Genomic DNA, 17,530 nt, shown 5'->3' with positions numbered 1-17,530 from the left:
TTGTCAGATTCAAACGCCTTGACAACCACTTACCTCTCTCTGAACTCCTTATCAGTAAAACATGTGTTCTGCTGGAAGTGCCAGAGAAAACATACTTGAACAGGGATTTGGCACGACACAGGATTCATAGTATGAGCCAGGAAAGGACTAGAGGAAATCTCTTTCTCGGCTCCAAATGATACTAGGTGCATTGTGTATTGAGTTGATCATAATTCAGAGAACTAGACTACGATGTTTTCTCAAATTTAGAAAAAAAAAAAGCCTTAAATAACCAATAGGGGAAAACCATCAAGGCTTATTGCAAAGAATGTAAATAATTGTAGGGTGGGTTAATGTTTCACCAGGACGCTGGACTGTTGACTCTGATTTATACTTAATGGCAGCTATATATGTTGTATGACGGAGTTAGCATTTTTTTAAAACCTGACTTGGTAGCTACTGAGATATAAGGGTTGAAAAAGTAGGCAGCCATGCCCATTTTTACCAAAAATGTCAAAGTTTGCTTGGCAGTAGCTCTTAGCCGCCTGGTTCGATTGACGGAAAATTTTGAGATTAGTGTTGCGTCTTCACTATCAACAAATACACCAAGTTTGATTACAGTCAAAAACTGCTTAGTCAAATTCACTGGCTTATTTGGCAAGTAACGACCCCAATCGATGTCTTAAATGAACATTTGTAAGCAACTACCAGAGTTAGCATCGCTACAATTAGTGAAATAAATACTTCAGACTTGCCGCAGACTTGGCAGAAAACATCATTAACTAGCATCGCTAACATTATCATAGTTCTGCTCTCACAATATTTCACACAGATAAGTCGCTACTCATTTTCTGAGAAGGTTAGGGTTAGGGTTTTATTTTTTTGGGAAAAATTAAATTGTTTATTTTATTTCTATAATTAGTAATGCACCAAACATTCTGTACTATGGATATTTAAAAATAACCTGGATTGTATTCAATAGAGAAAACATTTCAAAATGATCCCGCCAAGGTTACACATACTGACACCGGCCCAAGACTTATTGCAATATTTTGTGCAGTTAAGAGGTTAAATGTAAATTCAAACTTTTTTTCCAGTGGGGTCCTGACTTGCCTTGACGTGTAGCATACTAGAAAGTCTCAGGAGACAAGGAGGAGCTCAGATAAGCACACTTTTCCCGGGCGCAAACATCAGTTTTACATCTTTAAAAGGGCCGACGATCACACACAAAAAAATCCATTCTTTCACTCCCACATTCTACTGGGAGACCAAAAGCCATGAGGTAAGGGGGAGTGGAAAAACTTGGCCATAAGTTGTTCTTCGAAAATACTGAGCTAGCCCAGTTTGAACTATTTGCCTGAGTGTTCCGTGTGTCGTTTTGCCTTCCAGCAGCGCTTGGGCTTTGGAAGCCCCTTTCCTCACGCTTTAGGTGACAGCTCCAATCACATTCCGCACATTTTTGAACTCTGTTTATTTTCCACCATGGTTGCTCACAATACGGCCCGCTGCACTCCAAGAGGCCCTCGCTCGCCTTTGATCAGCACGTCACACCTGAGTAACTTGGACATAGCAACAATGAGCGAGACAAAAAAAGAATCTGTTTTTTCTTATTTTTCCACCCGACATCAAATATACACTTTTATCTTTTGTTGAGATATTCACTGAGTAACAAAATTAGCTGAAGGTATTTAAACACTCAATTTCTAACAAAAAAAAAAGTGGACATGTGGCTTTTCCGATTGAGGTCATGGTCCTGAGATGTTATGCACGCTGACACTTGTAGCGGTTGCCTGCTCAAGGTCCACAGAGGCTAATTAACTGTTGTTGGCACCAGTCAGTGTACAATCACACGCGCTCTGGAATTAATTAATAAAACCACTGACGCTTTTAATTAAACATTGATAAACTGCTAGTCAAAACGGATTCTAGTCCAGATTCATCACCCCTTCTGTCAGGCAATATTATAAAATGCCATAAGGATCCACTAAGGGTTAAGAATCGATTCTTGAAGGACTTACAAGTGAAAGAATTAGATAATGTAAGGTAAGCACATCGTCGGTTTGCTGAATTTCCCTGCAAATGAGCGTGTGATTCATAAAACGTCACTAAGTGTGAAAGGCAAGGATGACATTGTCTGCGTATAAAAGTAGAAATATGAGATGTGAACAGCTCAGCACCAACAGTTGCTGATAGGAGGACAAAGTCATTGTGACAATATTTTGCCTACAGAGGAAGTATCAGATCCAGGAAGTCAACTGTGTGTAAAGATATTCCATACAAAGCCCAAACTAAGTTGTCAAAAATCGTCAGACACTCAAAATTAAGTGACTCAGGCTCAGGTGCAAAAAAAAAAAAATCATTAAGGAAATCAATACTATTTACCCCATCTTATTGTGTAGAAATTAATTGTCCCTATCTGAGAAGATTTTTATATGTCACAGCAGAACATAGGCACCATCCAATTTCCATGCTACTCTCAACCAGATGGACACAGGGAGGGGTCAGGGATCAAAGACGTGGACTCAGCTATGTAACGAGACAGCGGGGAGTTAGCCGAGGCCAAAACAAAAAGCCACGCCGATGACAAAGGATTGTGATTTTGATGTCCTTGAGAGGGCTAACGTGGGGTGTTTAGTCAGCATCTCTCACAGCAAGGACACACGCAGTGTCATCACTGGCAGAAGACCAGGCGCAGTACCTGGTCAACTAAAAATATGACAAACCTGAAAAGTCGCTGCAGAGTTTCTCTGTTTTTAAGCAGCTCATGTGGAGCGTGACTAAAACCCTGATGGTTGCTGGAAAGCTCATGCTTGCGGAGCAGGAAGAACAGAATGGTGGCCTGGCTGGAGACTGGCAAGTGTTTCTTTGTCAGAACGTTTGGTTTAAAAAAAAAAAAAATAAAAGGATAGAAAATACAGTAGTATTCTTTTATAAATTTTAATGCGCAACAAAGCACAACTTATTCCAATTTCAAACAAATTTGATGTGCAGTGTTCCCAGTGCATTTGCAAGTATAGAAATTTACTCAGAAGACAACTGCCCCCAGATGATTACCTGCTGTATCTTTCTAAAGTCTTCATGCTTGATTAAAAACTAAAGTGAAACAAAGAGTTGAAATGCGAAGGGATAAAAATAACATGCGTCATTCTCTCTAGCAGTACAAAAAAGCAAAGCATACAAAGCGTACAGCCCAAGAATTTGAAGTTGTGCTCTGCTCAGAGGCACACCCTTGAAATATGCATCAGTCTCCAGTAACACTCACCACTGTTACAGACACAATGGCATCTGCCAACTGGACTTCAAGGCAGCAAAAGGAGAACGCTCACTCCAGGGCTCAACATTCTTTCCTTCTTGGATCCCTGGATGTTATCCCCCTAACAAGTAGCAGCGAAAATTTTTCATGCTCTCGAAACTTTGAATGGAGATTCATCAAATGCTTGAATTAGCTCATTAATAGGATGAATTCTGAAGCGGGTCCTAGACTTCATTTTACGATATTGCTTCGCCCTCCATTCAAATTTTGAGTGTCATGCCATTAGGACGCCTGAGAAGTTTCAAACTGAGGAAAAAAATTGTATTATAAAAATAGTTTGTGATCAGAGGGTGCAGCAAACCAACAGAAATGGGAAGATACCATTTAAGGAATGAGCGAGGGAGAGACTATGAATTTCCCAGCAGACAAGACAAACCTCCTCCTTCATCCCACCAGGAGATAATGGGGTTCATCTGTCTTCTTGCCCTCCTTTCCACCCCGGTCTTTGGATCACTCATCCACATCAGCTGAGAAGTCCACTATGGTGTGTAGTATTTTGGGCTTTGGGAAAACCGACAACCAAACGATTTGGTCATTTTGGTGACGGCCAATCAAAAATAAATTCAAGAGCAGTTTAGCTTTGAATTGTTTGTACTTTTTTGCCAAGTCATTTCAATGGGCCAGTCCAATAGCAGAGGTTTACTGAAAGTTGTTTACATAGATTAGATAGATTGATCCAATTTACAATCAGGGTGCAATACATAACAGCTAGCTTCCTAGTTAAGTGCAGCTCTATCATGGAGGCCATTAAAAGTTCCATATTTTCCAAAAGCCCCTTTAATACCAATCAGGATAAACAACAGAGATCAACTTGCGCGATACAGCCTATAAAACTCAAAAGAACACTGGAAAATGACATTTAATGCCCACCACTGTATTTCATCAACCCATTGAGAGTGCACAGATTGTTTATTTCACACATCGGCAGGTCTCGCCTGCTGACGCCTGAAATATTATCGAGCTAAGCTGCCGAATGGGTTCAGCCCCGCCGCTGCGGCTGCTTCCGCCGTTAGACTGCTTAGCAAAACATATGAGACACATTCATTCCGCCACATGAATAATACAGCGTTCCTGCGCTGTTACAAAGGTTAGCCGCACACACTCAGGCATACTAAACAGACGCAACGCTACACGTCAAACGTCCCTGTGAGAGGCGCTCATTGACAAGGCCGGGAAATCAATGAGCTGCTTTCTGACACAACGCTGTCTATTCCATGTGACGGTGAAGCGTAGCAACGAGAGGAGAATGGGCAGAGGGAAGTCGGAGCTCGAGTAAGGCAGGATGTGTCATGCGGAGAGCAGGAAGAGGAAGCTGGACAGATATAGATTTTGCTAGGCACTCGTCGGTTCCATTTGCGGCCTCTGTGGCACCTTGTTTTGTTTTACTATTCGTGAAGAGTTAGCTTGTTTTTAAAATTGCAAATGACAGTTAAGAATGTCAACGTTATTTTCGGTAAGGTAAGCAGAGCTGCATCGAGTATTGTCCAATTCCTAAATCTGAAATAACTAGCAGCGTAGGTTTCTGATAAGCTGCATTTACAGTGCAGCAGTGTAATTTGATGTCAATTAATGCTACAATTGTGCAACAATTTTGACATTTTTATGGGGATTTTGTTATTAATGTCCCACAAGAAGGGTAACAAGACTTTTTTGTAATTTTTTTTTTTTAAATTTAACAAAACAATTTACTGTATTTCTTTTGATCGCTTTGGTTGAATGGTACAGCCTGACAGTTCTGAGATTTGGGGTTTGAATCTCAGCTTTGGCCATTCTGTTTTCTCATGGTTCCATGGCTTCCTCCCACTTCTCCAAAATCATGCATGTTGCTTTTTTATGTTGAGAGTTTGAATGGTTGTATGTCTCAGTGTGGTGAACTAGTGGTTGGCATGTTTGCCTTACAGTTCTGGGGTTCAATTCTTGGCTCTGAAGAGACTATAGAACTTTAGCCACTGGAGACATGGAACCTATCATTTAAGTGAGGACCCAGTGTGTGAGTGGTAGGGAGAGAACATACTGTTTCAAAAGCTGTAATGGAAAAGAACAATATTTTCAAAGCCTTTGTGATAATACAAAGCCTGAGTCAATCTTTATCTTTGTTTTCTTGAAGTTAGCTGCCGTCTGTCTAAATAAAACCCACATGGACAGACATGCCTGCCTGCTTGCAAGAACTTAGGAGCAGCAATCATGGGTGTGTCGACAAAAACTTATTGCCGATTCCCAACCACTTTGTTTATTTATATAGGTCAGCAACATAAAGTGATTAAACAATTAAGTGCTATCAAGTGTTGTACAATTTCTAAGAAATTGCTGTTTGATCACATGCCTTGGGCTTTTTATGATTTAACTTAGGTGTGCCTTGGCTCAATAAAAGTTAGGAAACACTTTTGAGTGTGTCAAGCATTTCAGCTTTGGGAACTGTCACGCTATATATTAAATTAGTGAATCCCAACCTTTAAAATTCATTGATTAGTTGTAAATTTATGAAATACTTCCTACAAATTTATCATCAATGACAGTGACGTAAACTTGACAGCAAAACAATTAAATGCCCTTCAACTGGACGTGTTACAGTATTCATCATTATTTAAGTCATTTCAGTACTAAGACTTGGTGACATTTCTGTTTTTACAGTGTGCCGTGAGCTTTGTATTAAGTAAAATACGTACCAACAAATAAATGTTGGGTAACAAACTTATAGTGTGCCACTTAAGATCATCAGGTGGGGGGGCGGGGGGGATAATCCAATATCTTTAACACAAAAAGAATGTACAGTAACATTTGTTCATCAATCATGCATCAGAAATGTTCTTCCATGAGAAGGCTGGAGGTATGTGTATCCACATTTTGTGACATTTATGTAGCGCAGTGTGCCGTGATCTTGCAGTATTTGCAAATTGACATTGAAAAGACAAAATATATGACAGCGATCGAGTTACCTTCGGACAGCTCCAACTCCAGCTCGGCCAACTTAGCGCGGACCTCCGCCGGGAGTGTCATTGCGACAGCCGGCGTGGGTTCCAGAGTCACGGTCAGCATCCCAGTAGAGGTTCTCTCGGCCATCCCGGCCCCCCCAAAAAAAGCACAAATATATCCACTGTCTTGCTTTCTAGAGAGAGAGATAATAAAGCCAAGATCCTCCAGGAAAATACGGTTTCGGTCACCGGTGTGGCGAGAAAACAGGGTGCGTCTCGAAGTAGCAGCGGACAGATGTGGACGAAATCTCCGGCAGCGTCATGACATGGCTCGGCTAGCCGTGACGCTAGCCCACGCGTGGCGGCGACGTGTTGCCACTGAACGCATAAGAGGTAACAATCGTCTGGTCGTGATTGCGAGGTTGCTGTCTTTCCCCCGCGGCGCCACGGGCTGCGTCCCGCAGTGACGTCTGCCTCACTTCACTGTGGTGAGAACTCATTCAACTCAATGATCGGCTCGCCTACTGCGCAGCCGCTTTTGGGTCTTAGCAACAGCAAGCACCTGCTTCAAACTGGTGGGACGTCATTGCCCCCTACAAGACTGCTTTGGGAACTGCAGAAACAACCTGTCTTAGAATCTGATCTCCAAGATGGTACTTAAAACACGATTTATCGTCGGTGCGTCTTTGGGGGCACTTTGGACCACGCACTTCCTAACCAGATCATGACATATGGACAAAATAAAATTTTGTTGAACGTATACAACACAGGTGTCAAACTCAAGGCCCGGGGGCCAGATTCGGCGCGCCACATCATGTGGCCTGCAAAATTAAAAGTGTCAACTCAATGTTTCTTGTTAAACTACCCAAATTCTAAATTGTCTTTCCTTTTAATAACAATGAGATATTGCAACATTTTTTTTTTTTTTTGCTATAATCCCAATTCCAAAATAAATACAATTCTGTGATAATATCCACACACATTCATTTCTATTTAAGTCAGTAATGGCCCCACGTGGGAATCCATAACTCCGATGTGACCTGCAAAAAAAAAAAAAAAAGTTTGACACCTTTGGTATACAAGATTTGGCGTTCTATATGCACATACAGGTTTATTGCATTGTTGCTTTAACTGCAAGGGATGTGTTTCTCAATTCCTACGCTCAGAAACCAAATTGTCCTAATTTTGAACGGCATCACGCTTGCACACCTGCTGAGTGCAATTATGAAAAGCAGCTTGTGATTGGCGCAGAGGACAGTGCCTAAATTGAGCCCGTGTGTTAAAAGCATCAGCAACAGCCAGACGCAAGAACAGGCCCAAGCCCAAGTCGCAACGCAGGCAGGACCCAGACAGCAAACACATTCACCAATGGCGAGTGACTTGTGTGTGAGGTAATGATATTTTTCCGCCCCCCCACTTACTGACTTTATCTATGGTGTTATTTTGCTCAGTGGCATTTTGTTTCTCCAGGGTGCTTGTGTTCTGGCTGATAGCCTTTGGACACCACGCTATGGGTAAGTTCCTGTTAATATGTGTGCCTCGAGAACAGCTGTAACTCTGTTTACATCCTTTTTAGGAGGTGGTCCTCACCATAGAAGTTATGCTCGTCCTAGAAGCCAGGAACCTAGTTGGGATCCGCAGCAATATAGTCAACTTCAGTCACAGTTTTTTGCTCCTCCTCAAATCCAGCAGCACAGTGCAAGTTCCCCTCAGGATCGTGCGGTTCTTGATTCTAGTGGAGTGCTGTTTCCTCAAGTGGAAACAATTTGCCCAATCTGTCCTCCTTGCCGTAAGCCACGCCCTTGCCCTTTACCTGACTTTTGTCCTCCTCCATACTGCAAGCGTGGCTATCGTCCTTGCCCTTGCTCACCATCTTGCTGTAAGCGCAGCCGTCAGTGTCGCCCCTTGCAACCTTGGTAGGCTCCTCTCCGTCTAAGCAGGTAAGATGAGCTGTAGTAAATTTGTCAACTTGTTCAAAGGTCTAAATTTAGTTGCCTTTCTTGTCTCCAGGTTGACAATTAATGGTGTGCACTTCTTGGCAGTAATGATTAAAGCTGTGAAATGGAATTTATTTTTGTCTTTCTTTGCTCGCTGGACCACAACATACAACTACTTAAATAACACAAAAAGATGGAGTTAGAATGAAAACCAAACAAAAAAATGAGCGTGCAATTATACATCCTCGCCTGCAGGTGGCAATAACGCTATAGATTTCAGTAAGTGTCTACCGGAAGTAAATATTTCCCTTTTCCGCTTGTCTTCAATGAAGACAAGGAAAGAACCATGAAGACACCGCTGTCTTTAAGCTCGCGTTCATGTTCACATTTGTTTAGTACAAGAAACTGAATCATTATTGGTAGTGCTTTGTGGCTGCTCGTGGAATTTCGAGACAGATCTGAGATCAAGAGTGTCGAGCGTTGTGGTTGTGTGAAAATGTGTGCAAAAAGTGTAATGGAAGATTTCGAGGAAGAACTTGATGGAACAAAAGACGAGAAGCGACATGTGGATGCTGTTTTCAATGAAGCTCAAACTGTGTCACACAGGCCAGGTTTGTTTAAGTTTCAATCTCAGTCATCTTGATTTTTCTCTCTCCATTTGCTGTCTTCATAAATATTTGCAGCGTGGTAATCTACATAGCTTTCTGCTCGATTCCAGTTTAACAGTTTTCTATGATTGACCGGTGATAGCGCAGTTCTTGTTCCTGGCCAAAATTATTGCCCCACCCCTTGCCTCTGTCAGATAATGCTTATCTTAATTTAGAAAATTCTTCAAAACCTCAATTCACACCACATGTTTTTATTCAAAAACTGTCTGGTTGCAAATTCAAATCATCTGTCTTGTTTCCTGCTGGTGTCTGAAAAGATGTTCATCCTGAGCAGCAAGAATCCAATGTCGAGCAGGAGGCGCCAGAGCCCCCCAGCGTTAAAGAGCAGAGTCCTCCCATTAAAGAGGAAGAGGAAGAACACAGCATCAGTCTGGAGGAAGAGAACATTGATGAGGACCTTGTCACCAAATTGACACTGACTGGTGACCATGTGAAGAGTGAAGATGATTATGAAGGAGATGAAGACCACGGTGGAATATCCAAAGCAGATGCCCTCCTTGCTCCTAACGATGACAGTTCAAGGTCTGATACTGATCGCGATGAACAATCTCAAGGTGATTTGACATGCACCACTAACAAGAAACCATGCAGATGCTCTCATTGCAACACAACCTTTTTCAACAAGTCAAATCTAAAAAAACACATGAGGGAACACACTGCGGAGAAACCTTTTGCCTGCTCAGTTTGCGATAAAACCTTCAAGCAAAAAGGACATTTGGAAAAACATACAAAAATACACACTGTGGAGAAAAACTTTACCTGCTTAGTTTGTGGTAAAAGATTCTCTTTAAAGGGAAACTTGGTACGACACTCAAGAACACACACTGTGACACATTTAGGAACACAAAAAAGAACACACACTGTGGAGGATTCTTTTGCTTGCTCAGTTTGTGGTCAAATATTTGCCCGAAAAACAAGTTTATTGAGACACATAAGAACACACACTGGGGAAAGACCTTTTTCCTGCTCGGTTTGCGGTAAATGCTTCACAATGAATTCCGATTTAACGAGACACAGAAAAACCCACACAGGAGCAAAACCGTTTGCCTGCTCAGTTTGCGGTAAAAGATACACTTGGAATAAAGATTTAATAAGGCACACAAGAACACATACTGGGGAGAAACCTTTTGCCTGCACAGTTTGTGGTAAAAGTTTCTCTATGAAGATAGATTTAATACAACACTCAAAAACACACACTGGAGAGAAACCTTTTGCTTGCTTAGTTTGTGGAAAAAGATTCACTATGAAGTCTGATTTAATAAGGCACAAAAGAACACACACTAGGAAAAAAAACTTGATGGGTTCAGTTTGCAGCATGAATTCTGAAATGGAAGCGCTCTGTCCTGAGAAACAGGAGAAAATGTTTTCCCATGTAAAGGAGAAGTCAGAGCCTGCAAACATTCAAGAGGAGACTGAGAAGCCACCCCACATTAAAGAGGAAGAGGAGGAGGATGATATCACCAAGTTGCTAATTACCGTTGTCCCTTTGAAGAGCGAAGGTGACGAAGACAGTGGTCAAAGTGAGGAAAACAGAGAATCAGAGACTCCGGGCTGCAGTTCAGGTCAACGCGTTACAACAGAAGGTGATGGAGACCATCGTGGAGGATCACAAGCAAACAACCACTTGGCTCCGCTATCAGAGAGTGACGACATAACGTCACGCTCCTCTGACACTGATGATGATAAACACACCAAAAGTCACGCCGACACCAAACGCTCCAAATGTTCTCAATGTGACAAAACCTTTGCCACCAAATCAACGTTGAAAAGACACATGAGAACACACACTGGGGAGAAACCTTTTGCCTGTGCATTTTGTGGTAAAAGATTTACTGGCAAGACAAATTTAATAACACACACAAGTAAGCATACTGGGGAGAAACCTTTTGCCTGCTCAGTTTGTGATGAAAGATTTACTTATAAAGAACAATTAGGAAGACACACTATAACACACACTGGAGAGAAACCTTTCGCTTGTTCTGTTTGTGGCAAAATATTCACGTGGAAGGTCGATTTTAGAAGGCACACAAGAGCACACACTGGTGAGAGACCTTTTGCCTGCTCGGTTTGTGATAAAACATTCTCGAGGAAGTCGAGTTTAATCAGACACACAAGAACACACACTGGGGAGAGACCTTTTGCCTGCTCAGTTTGTGGTCAAAGGTTCACTCAGAAGGCACATTTAGTAACGCATGCAAGTACACACGCAGGTTCTCCAAAGCGTCAGCTTTTGCCTGCACTTAAATTGACTATACAGCATTAGTTGAACACATTCATACTCAGTGTGTGTGATAAAATATTTTTCAAAGACACAATTGATGAGAAATTTGTGCTGTTAAGAAGAGTAGCTGTAAATGAGCTCTAAATGTTGATCTTTGGGTCTTTGTGGTACAATGGAAAAGTGTATGTTGTCCTGAATAAAATAATGTGCAACTCTTCAAACAGTGATAGTCTTGGGTGTTGTTCGATCTTCTAATTCTGTTTGTCCCCCCTTTTTTTACTAAAACATTTGAAGTCGATCAGTATGAAAATATCACTAGACAACAATGCCGAGTCTCATGCTGAGTCAAAAGTCATTGAATAAATTGTGTTTTAAGAGGACGTCTAAAACAAAACGTTTTACTTTTTCATTTTTTCTATTCGTTAATTTATCTATTAAATAAAGTATTTGTATGTGATATCATTAAATTATGAAAATATTAGAAATGTTATATTTTATTTACAGGTTATGATTTTTAACACTCCTCCTTGCCTACAGGTGGCAGTAATCCGCTAAATTATAAAATTACTTTCCGTTTGTCTCCCGGAAGTAAACAAGAGAAAATTGAACTTGTTGTCGGTACACATTTGCAGCTTCACGTAAGAAATATCGGCACTTAAAATGTGTGCAAAAGGTGTTAAAGAAGATTACGAGGAAGAACTTTGTGAAGCAAATCAACTACCGGATGCTCTTTTCAAGAAGCCTCAAGTTTTAGCACACGGAACAGGTTTGTTCTTATTACACTTTCACTAATCTATTGTTAGCATCATTCCTAATTGATGTGTAACACTTCATACAGTTCAGTTTTATGAGGCCTAAATGCATTTTGATTATTCTATGAAAGAAATAGAGACTACGGAGTATTAGTGAGTGAATGACACTCAAACATTTATTCACAAAAATGTAATTTTGAACAAGACTTAACATCTTGGTTAAGTCGTTACTCAAAAGTAGACATTAAATCTGCACTTTAATATTACAATTTTATTTATTTTTGTTCGAAATGTTCTCTCCTTTCATTTGTCATTTTCTGAACTTTGCCCATCTTTAACTCATCTTACTTTCCACTTTTTGACCATAGGTTACGGTCCGCATGCTACTGCTTCCATCATAACATGACTTGTCCGAGCAAGGGTTGACTTTTCCCAACATTGTTTGTTTGTCTTTATGATGTCTTGCAAATGTCAAAGGAGATCCTCATCCTCAGCTGCAGGAATGGAGCTCCAGAGTGCTGGAGGAGGAGTTGGAGCCAACTCACATTAAAGAAGAGTGTCGTCCCATTAAAGAAGAAGAGGAGGAATGCGGGATCTGTCAGGAGGGAGAGACGATTCAAGAGTTGGAGGATGCCAATACCACTAAGTTGCCAGTGAAGCGTGAAGATGATAATGAAGGTGAGGGAGACCAATGTGGAGAAGGGTCACAAGCAGACAACCTCTTAGCTCCACTATCAGATAGTGAGGCCATAACCTCACACTCCTCTGACACTGATGAACACACTAATGGTGATACGACATGTCCCCCTGACAACAAATATGTGACATGTTCCCAGTGTGACAAAACCTTTCCCAACAAGTCAATGTTGAAAAGACACATGAGAACACACAGTGGAGAGAAACCTTTTGCCTGCTCAATTTGCAGTAAAACATTCACATGGAAGACAGGTATGATAAGACACATAAGAACACACACTGGTGAGAAACCTTTTGTCTGCTCCGTTTGCGACGAAAGATTCGCTCATAAGGAGCAACTGGGAAGGCACATGACAACACACACGGGAGAAAAACATTTCGCATGTTCACTTTGTGGGAAAATATTCACATGGAAGACCGGTTTGATGAGACACACAAGATCTCACACTGGGGAGAGACCCTTCGCCTGCTCAGTTTGTGGTAAAACATTTAATCAGAAGACAACTTTAATAAGGCATATAAGAACACACACTGGGGAGAAACCTTTTGTCTGCTCAGTGTGTGGCCAAAGATTCACCCAAAAGGGAAATTTAGAAAAACACACAAGAAGTCACACTTTGATTCTCCCCAGTGTCAACTTTCGCCTGCTTAATCTGCCGCCTGACTTTCAATAATCGTACAGGATTGGTTCAACTCAACACACAAAAACCAGTTTCATATTCATATTGTGGGAAACCACTGTGATAGACACACTGACAGCACACACAACAGTAGTAATATTCTGCTTGATGATTGATTTTTGTTTGGTTTTTGTTAGTTTTAATATTATTTTTTCTGTTATTAACATATGGAGTATTTGTGAAATACAAGATGGAAAAAGGCTGTTTAATATTGTGTAATAAATTAAAATACAATTCCCACTGTTTGATTGCTTCTGTATATAAATTCTCCAGAGCAGACCCCTCTGCTAAAATTGTTCAGAAATACCTGTCATGATAGTTTAAAGCAACAATAAATAGATACCACAAAGTATGACCCAAAAACAAACAAATCTTAACAATACCTTTTTAATGTATCACTTCAATCTACTTCATCGAGACAAATACATATTCCTACTTGACGGGGATTTGGCGCCGTCTCGTGGCATGTTCTGGTATATAAAATCATATACAATGGAAAACGCCAAGAAGGAAACCCTTCAAATGATTTTAGCTGCACTGAGTATGTGGCAAGAAAAGTGGCATACTGAATAAATAAAAGTCATTGTAATAACTGTGATGCAGGCTCATCTAGGTATCAAAGTGTCTGTGATATAAAACATATTAGTTCAAGTGCAAGCTGTGAAACATGGAAAAGATACACAGAACATGAAACAAAATAAAACAGAACATATACAATGAAATCGGATTGTAGTCCTAAGACATTCCTGGTGATGATGAAATGATGCAGTAATTGTAACATAAGTCTACAAATAAAGATCTTTTCTCAAAGTGGTTTTCAGGTCTATGTGGTATTCCTGATCAGGATGCCTCTTGTTATGCTCAAAGATGGCTTTATTCACATCCTTGTGGAGATCAAGCACATGTCTGCGCCTGTCACAAGAACACATAAAACATTTTATTCAGCACTATAAAATAAACAGAACAGAAAATAAATGGCTACTATCAGGGATGTCTCCATACCTTTCTTGGTTCCTGCCTAAGGAGTCAGTCAAAGCCCGGAGGTAAACTGAGCGATGTTGACCTTGTAGTTGTTGTTCTGAAGTCCAGGAGTGACTCCAGAGCACATCGGCAGTTACCGGCGTACTATCTGAAGCCATCGCTCCAGCATCCGTCTCCAAGATTTCATCATCGTGGTTCTCTCTGGTAGAGGGTTGGGAATTGTGCTTCTCTCCGGCATTGGTTTCAACGGCCACTACACTGTAGCTCTGGATGAAGAACAGTTTTGGCTTGCCGACCAGTGCTGCACACACATTCCCGGTGAAAAGACGGCGGACGTCTTTGAAACGGAGCCCTTCGAATTGCGTGTCCGTGGCCAGGAGGTGAGTTTCGGTACCGCGGCTGATGATGCAGCAAACAAAGCTGTCTCCTCTGTAGTCCTGACTTCCTTGGAAAACCCCCTTAAGTGCTGAAACGGTCTCGACCAGGCTGAGCCATTTGTGCAGGGTCACGTTGAAGTGGAGCGACTGAAACCTGTGCTTCAGCATCTCTGAGGAAGGCAAAAAGTTATGTATCAACAAATCACTCATCTATGGACAATTTAGAGAACAGATTGATTCACTATTTGATTATTTTACAAGCATGGTCATGGAATGAATTCCAGTTAAGGGGAATGAGAGAAGAAAGGGAAATAGCAAATCTAGTGGTGGACTGGGGAATTGCAGCTACATTGAATTATACTGCAGTGCCGAGCTCCAAATTGTGCACAGCACATAGTTTTCCTAAATGTACAGTACATGGAAAGTCTGATTGTGGGTGCTTGTTGTCTCACCTCCATCGTTACCGACGCAGTCTATGATGAGGCACACTCCTCTGGTATTACTGGTAAATGTATACCGATCTACTGAACTCTGGTTCACAAAAGCAAGCAGAGCCATGTTTGAAATTCACCATTAGTTAAAACACAGCACTAGAAAGAGGACAAAAGCCACGGGACACACCTCCTGATCAACTGATGAACATATAACACTTTTTCTGAATATCAATTTGTCACCTTGAAAAGACTTTTAAATTTAGTGGGAATAGTTTTCCAGGTGTCCCGATACTTTTGTCCATAAATTGTATTCGTATGACTCTTACCTGACAGGGATGGTGCACCATTTCTTCAGGAACTGGTAAGTTTACTGAAATTAGATGTAAAGATCAATGACACAGTGAGAGGGGGCCGGTTACTAGTACCAGTACAACTATTACTAATTTAGCAACAATTCTCCCAACAGAGCATGTGAGATTTATTGTATGGGTTTTTGTACGAGCTACATTTTTTTAAACTCTAAAATTATCACTCCAATCTGTGCATTTCATCAGTGTATACTGTATGACGCTTAAATTGGAAATATACTTAATACATGCAAAATGTCACAAGCATTATTGGTTTAAGAACTTTGAGGAATTTACTGCACCACTCACATGACATCTTGTACACCGCCAGTTTTTTGGCCAGGTCAACCCTGCCAACTTGTTTTAAACATTGCTCCAGAAAGTCCACTCTTTCAGGAGAAATCTTATCTTGGTGCTCTAGTTCTATAATCAGGTCCAGGAAGTTCTGCGAGAGTTAGAAATGTTCAGAATGAAAAGTGAGTGTTTGATGTGGCAACAATAAATGTACCAGCCAAAGCAGGAATTCACCATGGCAGTTACCGTTTTCTCACGTGGTAGTATGTTACCAAGCAGGAACTTCAGACTGTTCACATCCTTGGTATCTACGTCGTCGCTTAAATGAGTCATCAGTACTCTGCGAGAAGGCGGGACGACGTGAACATATTTGACAAATGCGATTATATTAAGAGGACATTTTTTATAAGAATTGCTTAAAACTGTGAGAAGAAAATGCTAGTCTTTTACCTGAATCTGGGCAGAACCTCTCTGGATCTTAAAGTTCTCTCCACCTCATCCTTGCTGTATCCAAAAACCTGCCTAAGGATGTCATATCTTCTTAAATGCAGCATGAGCTCCACCAAAAACAGTCGTCCTGTGGCAGAACTCGTGACTTTGGACTTTAGCGTCTCCTTCATACGATCTGCTGAGTTATCTGCGTCCAAAGTCTCACATAAGTAGAAAACCTTCAAGCGTTCATTGCTGCCGAGAGACTCTGCGATTTGATGAATAGCAAGAAGCACTTCTGATTCACAAACAGCCATCGATGCAGGAAGTGGATTGTTGCGAGGATTTTGACGAGAAGCATACAGTAATCCTGGGAACTGACAAATAAAACATAAGTTTGCGTTTTCTAAACTAGGAATAAGAAACGTCCAAAGAAACACTTACTTTGAAAGTTGTAGCGTCAGTGTCCATCATGACGAGGGGAATTTCCAGACACTAGTTACGAAAACGAAACAGAAAAAACGTACTCTTCGGTGAGTTAACGACGCGCTACTGCTCCACATACTTCGCAATAAGTTATCTCACACACATTTTATTGTAACTGACTTTCACACTGCGCAGAATATTGCGAAATGCAGAAAGAGATGAAAGAGGGGGCGGAGAGAGAGAAGACGAAGAGAAAGTAAAGCCGAGCAAAACCTTTTAATCACCGCATATATCGCAACAAAACGTTTGGAAACTTACCAATTCCGTTTAATGGTTGCATTTGGCATGTCTCTCTTCTTTTTTCTTTTAAATGTTTCCTTTCAATGTACTAAACTGTTGAAAGTCAAAACAGATACCAGAATGTACGGAAGTCCACTTCGTACATCAGCTACACTGATGACGTCACACCCAACGGCTTTACACTAATCCTCGAAGCATTTCGCGATGATTGCGTGAATTTTTTTTTTATTTGGATTTGTATTTTACAAGTATTTTACCGTATATTGTACAAGATTTGGGCTGAATTTTATGTTGGATAATTGTGTCTAGAAACTTTCCCATTGGAACAGGCCTCTCACTATAGAGGTAGATTGGTGTAAGACGTTTTGCACTTGAAAAAAACAAAACTCGTACTTGGAAAAAATAAAATTTGAAACTGAAAATAAGTGTGTTGAGCTTGAAACTTGAAAAATGCAAAAAAAATTAATGTAGGATGAATGTTTGAATGAATGAAAAGAATGTTTCTAAAAGTCAGTTCAACTTTAACATGTTTAAAAAGTGTTTTAAATGCAATAAAGTGTTTGAAAATAAAATAAAGTGTTAAAAAATCAAAAGGTATCGTACAAATATTGACTCCACATCGCGGATTTTCACCTATCGCGGGGGATCTTGGAACCAACTATCAGCAAGAAACGAGGGATCACTGTAGTCCGACGGTTGTGAACGCATCACCCTCCGCCCCTTTTGCTGAGCCAGCTCGCAGTACTTCCGCTCAGCTCGACCAATCGCGTCCCGCGCTGTTTGA

General features: G+C 40.9%; 4 protein-coding genes and 1 long non-coding RNA gene across 8 annotated transcripts in view; 3 read left to right on the top strand and 2 right to left on the bottom strand.

The window, feature by feature from the left end:
* Nucleotides 1-6,718, bottom strand: part of LOC125973986 (disco-interacting protein 2 homolog A) — a 37,912-nt gene extending 31,194 nt beyond the window's left edge. For both annotated transcript variants that reach the window (XM_049728729.2, XM_049728730.2), the window contains exon 1: nt 6,229-6,718. In XM_049728729.2, coding sequence (XP_049584686.1) covers nt 6,229-6,352 — 124 coding nt within the window. In that variant the 5' untranslated portion in view covers nt 6,353-6,718. The remainder of the gene's footprint in view (nt 1-6,228) is intronic.
* A 736-nt stretch (nt 6,719-7,454) lies between these two features.
* On the top strand, nt 7,455-8,271 carry LOC137840531 (uncharacterized). The gene is made up of 4 exons (XR_011087250.1): nt 7,455-7,595; nt 7,675-7,718; nt 7,781-8,144; nt 8,215-8,271. It is a non-coding gene; the product is annotated as an uncharacterized lncRNA (long non-coding RNA).
* Nucleotides 8,272-8,454: 183 nt separating this feature from the next.
* LOC125973290 (oocyte zinc finger protein XlCOF6.1) lies at nt 8,455-11,251 on the top strand. Of its 2 annotated transcripts, XM_049727289.1 has the most exons (3): nt 8,455-8,752; nt 9,067-9,363; nt 10,302-11,251. In XM_049727289.1, the coding sequence occupies exons 2-3, from the start codon at nt 9,253-9,255 to the stop codon at nt 11,070-11,072; spliced, it is 882 nt and encodes a 293-aa protein (XP_049583246.1). In that variant the 5' UTR covers nt 8,455-8,752; nt 9,067-9,252; the 3' UTR covers nt 11,073-11,251. The 2 variants fall into 2 exon arrangements, with proteins under 2 accessions (XP_049583246.1, XP_049583244.1); XM_049727287.1 differs by having other exon boundaries at nt 9,067-11,251.
* A 357-nt stretch (nt 11,252-11,608) lies between these two features.
* LOC125973294 (gastrula zinc finger protein XlCGF64.1) lies at nt 11,609-13,401 on the top strand. The gene is made up of 2 exons (XM_049727302.2): nt 11,609-11,796; nt 12,260-13,401. The coding sequence occupies exons 1-2, from the start codon at nt 11,691-11,693 to the stop codon at nt 13,150-13,152; spliced, it is 999 nt and encodes a 332-aa protein (XP_049583259.1). The 5' UTR covers nt 11,609-11,690; the 3' UTR covers nt 13,153-13,401.
* Nucleotides 13,402-13,529: 128 nt separating this feature from the next.
* LOC125973293 (CASP8 and FADD-like apoptosis regulator) lies at nt 13,530-16,940 on the bottom strand. Of its 2 annotated transcripts, XM_049727300.2 has the most exons (9): nt 16,765-16,940; nt 16,465-16,515; nt 16,042-16,397; nt 15,838-15,931; nt 15,607-15,742; nt 15,277-15,320; nt 14,969-15,047; nt 14,161-14,686; nt 13,530-14,070 (listed from the first exon to the last, which is right to left on the bottom strand). In XM_049727300.2, exons 2-9 carry the CDS (start codon nt 16,492-16,494, stop codon nt 13,944-13,946), a joined length of 1,392 nt encoding a protein of 463 aa, XP_049583257.1. In that variant the 5' UTR covers nt 16,495-16,515; nt 16,765-16,940; the 3' UTR covers nt 13,530-13,943. The 2 variants fall into 2 exon arrangements, with proteins under 2 accessions (XP_049583257.1, XP_049583258.1); XM_049727301.2 differs by lacking the exon at nt 16,765-16,940 and having other exon boundaries at nt 16,465-16,752.
* Nucleotides 16,941-17,530: the final 590 nt, after the last annotated feature.

The sequence above is a fragment of the Syngnathus scovelli genome, chromosome 8 (genome assembly GCF_024217435.2).
Source record: "Syngnathus scovelli strain Florida chromosome 8, RoL_Ssco_1.2, whole genome shotgun sequence".
Classification (NCBI taxonomy): domain Eukaryota; kingdom Metazoa; phylum Chordata; class Actinopteri; order Syngnathiformes; family Syngnathidae; genus Syngnathus; species Syngnathus scovelli.
This window is presented reverse-complemented; position numbering and strand designations above follow the sequence as displayed.